The sequence below is a fragment of the Tupaia chinensis genome, unplaced genomic scaffold, assembly GCF_000334495.1.
Source record: "Tupaia chinensis unplaced genomic scaffold, TupChi_1.0 Scaffold149922_1, whole genome shotgun sequence".
Lineage (NCBI taxonomy): Eukaryota > Metazoa > Chordata > Mammalia > Scandentia > Tupaiidae > Tupaia > Tupaia belangeri.
The window spans coordinates 908,202-915,147 of NW_006209766.1; the positions used below are offsets into that span (position 1 = coordinate 908,202).

General features: G+C 54.0%; 1 protein-coding gene across 1 annotated transcript; it reads right to left on the reverse strand.

The window, feature by feature from the left end:
• Positions 1 to 1,441: 1,441 nt before the first annotated feature.
• FAM187B (family with sequence similarity 187 member B) lies at positions 1,442 to 6,531 on the reverse strand. Its single transcript, XM_006171620.3, has 2 exons — positions 5,757 to 6,531; positions 1,442 to 1,844 (listed from the first exon to the last, which is right to left on the reverse strand). The coding sequence occupies exons 1-2, from the start codon at positions 6,524 to 6,526 to the stop codon at positions 1,475 to 1,477; spliced, it is 1,140 nt and encodes a 379-aa protein (XP_006171682.3). The 5' UTR covers positions 6,527 to 6,531; the 3' UTR covers positions 1,442 to 1,474.
• Positions 6,532 to 6,946: the final 415 nt, after the last annotated feature.

The window sequence follows — 6,946 nt, forward strand, 5'->3', positions numbered from 1 at the left end:
AGTGATACTGAGGTCAAATACAACATTCTGTGAGACTGACTCACATGGGTAGGATCTGGATTCAAATCCTGAGACCTCCTTGAGAACACCAGGCACACACACACCTACGGTCCGGGGCTGGTGGAGGCTGGGCTCGGATCACAGTATCAAGATCCTGTTGGGAGTTCTCGCTCTTCATCTGTCACGCGCACACACTCACGGAAGAAACACACTAAAACACATTGTGACGTCAAGGCCAGCCAGGTGGCATGGTGTTTGGAGTGGCCGGATCCCACACGATGGACTGCACAGTTCGAACCCCAGGCATGGCAGCTTGAAAAACACACTGGGCATGTGTGTGTGCGTGCCCCAAATCCAGAGAGGAAGGGATTGCGGCGTGGTCATACGGAGTGCTTTTTCATTTTGTCTCCAGCACTCACACACGTCCTAACGCAAATGAAAAAGCATAGTCACGCCAGCCTCATGGGTGGTGGGGACACAGTTTGAGTCTGACCACACCAGGAGGGCCAAAAAAACACTTGTTAATTACCATCCCCATTACCCTCTGCCTCTGCAGAGGGAGCGGCCTGGGCTCCCAGGGACCACGCCCTCTTTCACAGGGATCTCTGAGTCCCTGGGCACCATGTGAAGCAGAAGTGTTGTGGCAGTAGTGCCTGGTCCGTGAGGGGCGAGCTCGGCCCCGTCCTCAGGGACAGTTCTCTGCTGGGAGTTTCACGTCTGCCCTTCATTGGTCCACATTGGAATGTTAGGGCGAGGAATGTTGGCATTCATATTTTATTTCTCACTCTTAGATGCTGCTAACCAGTGTCTGTAGTTTCTGGAGCAGCCAGGCTTGGAAATGCTTGTGGTTCAGCTGAGACGAGCTGGTGCTTTGTCCCAGTAGAGGGACCTGTCTCCCCTCCCCAGGGCCCAGGGAAGCTTGCTCCACTGCAAGAGCTGCAAGGATGACATGAGTTGGGCCTGCCCCATAGATGGGGAACTGCGGCTGGGCTTGAAAGCCTAGGCACAGCTGGGGCTTGGGGAGGCCGGGTAAGGGATGGGCAGGAAAAGGCAGCAAGGCCCAGGGCAGACCTGGGGATCTGAGGGTTGCCCCTTCTTGTCCTTGAGAGAGTGGGGTGAGTGAGGCAGCTTCAACTTACCACACCTGGAGATTCACCCCCAAAATAGCCTCATTCCACCCCACCCCCCACCCTGAGGAGCACAGGGCTTGAGCCAGGCAACCTGGGGTTAAACTAGAGCTCCACCCTCCAGTAATTAGGCTGCTTGCCTCCGTGTCCACATCTGTGCAATGGGGCTTACTCAGAGCAGGACCTGACACACAGCTCAGCTGCCCTGGGCTATCACCCAGATCCCCGCTGGGCTCAGCATGGTAGGAATGTGCTGGGAGCAGGAGCTGTAAAAGGGACAGGTGAGACAGGAGCAGGAGGCCAGTCGCCTGGGGCACCGTGGACTTGCTTTATTTCACCAGCAGCGTTCAGTTGCTTCTTTTGCCCAGAGGGTCCCGGAGGTACCTGAGCAGCACCCCTACCAGGGCCAGCATGCCTCCCGCGAGCAGCAGCAGCTTCAAGCCCTTGAGAACATGGTCCGCGTTCCCCTGCCCAGCCCGGTACAGTGCCGCCCAGCTCTCTGGCGTCTGCTGCCTCTGCTGCGTCTCCGTCTCCTGCGGGGCGGCGGGGTTGAATTGGGCCATGAACTCCTGCTGCACGAAGCACCTGTAAATGGCCGGCTGGAAGACCTGCAGCTTCCTGCCGCCAGTGGAGAGGTCTAGGTAGGAGCCCAAGTTCCTGCCAGAGAGCTGGTCTTGCCAAGTCAGGGGCATGCTGTTGGCTTCCCAGCTGATGGCCCTGCAAGGGAGACAAGGTCAGCTGCAGGGCCCAGGGGGCTTGGGGGCAATGTCTGAAGAGAGTGAGAGACAGTGGCCCCCCTTCTCTGGGGCAGGCTATAGGGCAATTAATATGGGAGTGTGAGGGCAGAGGGCTGGGAGCGCTCAGAGCCCTGCCCCTTCCTGGCCCAAGACCCTGGCAGGTGCCTCCAGCTCACTAACCCTCCCTTTCTTCATCTGAACATGGGAGTGCAATGACGGTACCTACCTCATAAGGTCGTGGGGGGAATTAGCGAGAGCATCCCTACATGGTTTATGTCGCCCCCACACCCTGCCCGGCTTCATCTCCTCCACTCTCCCCTGCTCACTCTGCCCAGTCAGACTGGTCACCAGCATGATCCTCAGGCAGGCTGCATACAGTCTTGCCTCAAGGCTTCCGCCTTGGCTGTTCCCTCTGCCTGGAACACTCTTCCTTAGGCCTTGTGGTTCCCTCACCGCTAAGTCCTGGCTGAAATGACACCTTCTCAGAGAGGACTTTGCTGACCCCTAGTTCAAATTTTTCCTTTTTTTTTTTTTTTACAGCGATATTTTTGCTATAGGGTGTGCGTGCTTGCTGGAGAGAGAGAGAGACAGAAAGTGAGAAATCACCCTCCTGGGGGTGTTGGCCATACCACAATCCATTCTCCATACTCCCCTTGGAATTTTGAGCATGCATATGCACACACACACACACACACACACACACACACACAGTGTGAGTTTCAAGTCACCTGGTCTGGGACTCGAACCATGGTCACCTATGTAGGAGTCCAGCAACAGAACCACTGCACCGTCTGCTGGTTCCCCCTAGTTGCAGTTCTAATATCCCCCATCCCCTCTAGCCCTTCCTGTCCTAATCACTGCTATAATACTATATATTTTATTTACCTTAAAAATTAGATATGAACCAGCCACAGTGGCATGCGCTACTAATACACTGTGCTCTGCAGGCTGGGACTGCATGGGAGGCCTGAGTTCGAGTCCCACTCCAACCTACAGGCCTGGCGCAATGATACATTCCTGAAATCCCAGCAACTCAGCAAGTTGAGACAGGAGGGCAGTGAGTTGGAGGCTGACCTGGGCAACACAGGGAGACCTTGTTTACAAAAAAGAGCCAGGCATGGTGGTACATGCCTGTTGTCCTAGCTGATAGTCACAACGGCAAGACCTTGCCTTAAGAAATAAATAAATAAATAAATTGGGACCAGTAGTTGGTGTAATGGCGACGTCGCTGGACTCCCATGTAGTCTACCGCAGTCCGAGTCCCGGACCCGGTGGCTTAAACTCACACCGGGTGCGTGTACGTGCGTGCCCAAGATCCCGAGAGGAGCATGGAGGAAAAGAGATTGTAGCGTGGCCATCGCCCCTGAGGAGTGATTTCTCATTTTCTGTCTCTCTGTCTCTTTCTGTCTTTCTGGCAAGCACATGTGCCCTATAGCAAAACAAAACAAAACAAAACAAAACAAAACAAAACAAAACAAAACAAAACAAAACAAAACAAAACAAAACAAAACAAAACAAAACAAAACAAAACAAAACAAAACAAAACAAAACAAAACAAAACAAAACAAAACAAAACAAAACAAAACAAAACAAAACAAAAACAAACCTCTTAAGAAAGAAAGGAAGGAAGGAAGGAAGGAAGGAAGGAAGGAAGAAAGGGAAGGAAGGAAGAAATGCATGCCGTCCAGTGGCAGGGTGGTTAGGGCGGCTGGATCCCACATGGCCACTGTGTGGCTCAAATTCCAGATCCTGAAGTTTGAAAATCACCACCCAAAATCCCAAGAAAAGAATGGAGAAGAGATTGTGGCAAGACCACCTCCCCTCCCCGCCGGGGAGAAAGTGATTCCTCACTTTCCCTTTCTCTATCTCCAGCGAATGCCCCCTCTACTAAACTAAAAAAAAAAAAAAAAAAAAAAGTATACATGTATTGCTCCATGAATGCCGGAATCTGTCCACTCTGCTCTTCACTGTTTTCCAGGGACCTGGGACAGTGCTTAGTTCATAAATGAGCAGCAGAAACGTCCCAGGCACGAGGGCACGTGTGCCCAAAATCCTGAGAGGAGAATGGAAAAGGGATTGTGGCATGGCCAGCTCCCCTGGGGGGTGATTTCTCACTTTCCCTCTCTGTCTCTCTCTGGTGAGCAACCCTACCCCTACCCAATGGCAAAAACCTAAAAAGGAAAAGAAAAAAAAAAAAAAAAAGCTGTAATCCTTAAACTAACCATTTGAAATGCTAGGAGGAGGAGGGGGGACAGGGATACACACACACGGGGAAAACGCCAAGCAATAATGGAGGCAGAGGGTGAGATGATGCAGCCTCACAGCAAGGCAGCCCAGAATCCGGGGTCAGCAGCAGGAGCCAGGGACAGGCATGGAGAATCCTCCCGAGCACCCCAGAGGGAGCATGGCCCTTCTGCCCCCTTGGTTCTGGAATTCCGCCCTCCAGAAAGGTGAGAGAACCCTCTCTGTTGTGCTAAGTCCCAAGTCCGTGGTACTTTGTCCCACTAGCCCTAGGAAACTCACACAGCCCCATTGTACAGATGAGAAACTGAGACCCAAGGGAAGCCAAGGACCCAAGGTCACACCGCTGGCAAGTGACAGAGCTGGGATTGGAACCCAGGCCTGGCTGAATGCAGAGCCCAAGGCAGACACTTCATAAGACATGCCCTACTCCACTCAGCTCCTGAGAGATGGGGGAGCTGCTGGGTGCCCAGCCACTTCTCTCATTCTCAAGTTCCCTGTGACTTGCACTCAGGAACACTTTGTGTGGCAAATGACATGGGGGTGGGGGACAGGAGGAGGCTTCAGCTCATTTTCTGGTGCTTCCGAACTGTGATTTTCTTGGGGAGCAGCTACTACTTAGCGGCGGAGGAGAGGAGAGTCGCTGAGAGGTCTGAGAGAGAGAGAAACGGAAGCCACAGCTGGAATAAACAACGAAAAGAGGGTCCAGCAGGTGGCATAATGGTTATGTCACTGGACTCCCTCATGGCTGACTGTGGTTCAAGTCCCAGACCTGGAGGCTTAAAAACCACACTGGGTGGTGCCCAGGATCCCGAGAACAGAATGGAAGAGAAGGGATTGCTGCGTGGTCATCTCCCCCAGGGGATAATTTCTTGCTTTCTGTCTCTCTGTCTCTCCAGCGAGCACATACGCCCTAAGGCAAACAGCTCTTTAAAAAAGGGGGAAAAGAACAGATGGAGGTGGTGAGGCCAGATGCCATGGAGCCTGTGGCTACAGAGGCTCCGAGATGTCATTGGGCTCCCGCTGACCAGTGAGGGAGGGGTTGCCTCAGACACGTGGGCAAAGGCAAGGGGCCTCCATGGCCAAGTAGGTGGGATTTAGGGTCTGTATGTTCACTCCCCACTACGGATCACCTGGGCCAGAACTGCACCCCTATGAGCTGTTGTACCCCAGTTGTAAAATGGACCTCCTTGGAGTCCACAGTTTGGGGCAGAGCAGGGAGGATGCTGTGGCAGAGGACGCTGTGTGGAGAGCTTGCCCAGCCCTGGCGGTGGCAGCTCAGGACCCATGAGTGGTTGTGTTCCTTATTACTGGGTGTGTGTGTGTGTGGGGGGGGTCTCGAGGAAGAGACGAGGGGAGCTTTCCCAGGGGCTCCTGGGAGGAAGATGGCCCCGTGAGTGAGAGCTCCAGGAGGCAGGCCTTGAGGGCACCCAGCTCTCCTCCAGGGTCTTCCTGACCCTTCTAGATGAGTCAGGAGCCCCAGGGCAGGCTTCTCAAGGCAGGGCCTGGCTTGCTCTTCTTGGCCATTGCTCTTCAGGGCCAACCCAGAGAACTCCTCCCTCTGCCCAGGCTGACTACAAAGACTCCCGGACTAGGAGAGATTGGCTAGGGGGCAGGGGCAGGGGCAGGGCTGGCGCCCGGGGCCCAGCCCCTGTAGATGGATCCTAAGGGGCAGGTGAGCCACGCAGATTCTGACTCGTCGTCGAGGTTGAAGTTGTCGAAGGTGACGTACCTCACATGGAATACCCTTTCTTTCTTGCATGGGACAAGGCAGGCTTCTACCTGCAGTTCAGGCCGCATGCGGCTGGACCACGCCACCACATCTCCCAGATAGAGCCAGCAGGGTATGGGTTCCTTCTCTAGGGGCCCCTGCACGTAGCAATACCCCAGGCGCTTGCGCTCACCCAGCTTCCCACAGCGGTTACAGTCCTGCCAGGGCTCCCACCGGGTAAAGATGACCACCCTGCCGCCCTCGTGCAGCGTGTCATTCTGCAGGGGCTTTTGATGCAGGCTTTTGTGGGTAATATGCAAGGTGGTGATGTCCTGGAAGTCGATCTCGTACTGTATGGCTTGGGTATTATCCTCGTTCCAACAGTGGTAGACACCGGTCTGGGAGGGCAATGGTTTTCGAATGACAATGCTGCCTTCGGGTATCATTTCTATATTGCCGATATTCGAGAGGCCGGGGGTCCAGTCTTCCCTCTGTTGCATGAAGAAGTATTGCCATTGGGCCCCAGAGAAGTTGCAGTGCAGGAGGACGTCATTGCCTGACAACAGGGCTCGTTGGCATTGCTTGCTGTTTGGACAGGTGACCGAAATGTAAGACTCTAGCGTCAAACCAGCAAAGCTAAGCAGCAGCCACAGGGTGGCTAACATGGTGGACTGGGACTGTGGCAGTGAGCTGGGCACCATGTTGGACATTGTGAGGTCACCCATGACCTCAGGCCTCAGTCCCGGGCAGCCGGATGCACTGCGGTCCGCCCCATGGATGTGTGAAGTCACCATAACCTTTTGTTTTGTGACCAGCGGGCAATCCCACTTCATTTCTGGCCCAGGTCCTCTGTCTTGCTTGTCTGTTCAGAGTTTTCTCTATCACCTGTCTTTACCAGCTTTCCCGGGCGGTGAGCCTACATTCCCACGGGGGGGGTCCAAGAGCCCTGAAGAAGTGTTCCATGAGAAGAGTTCACATGTTTTTCCTGAACACCTGCTATGTTCTGGGCATACTCTCTTTTTAAAAAAAGTTTGTTTTATTTTTTTCATGAGAGAGTGACAGTGACGAGAAAGAAGGAGATAGACACCCTCAGCACGTGGTGATGGCCTCCCTCTGGCTCTGCAGCTCGT

Bases quoted from the DNA above. Each gene is read 5' to 3' on its own strand.
- FAM187B (XM_006171620.3), bottom strand. From the start codon at position 6,526: ATGTCCAACATGGTGCCCAGCTCACTGCCACAGTCCCAGTCCACCATG. The intron at 1,845-5,756 runs GGGCTGGGCCCC...TCTCCCTTGCAG, and splicing joins CCCTTAGGATCCATCTACAG to GGCCATCAGCTGGGAAGCCA.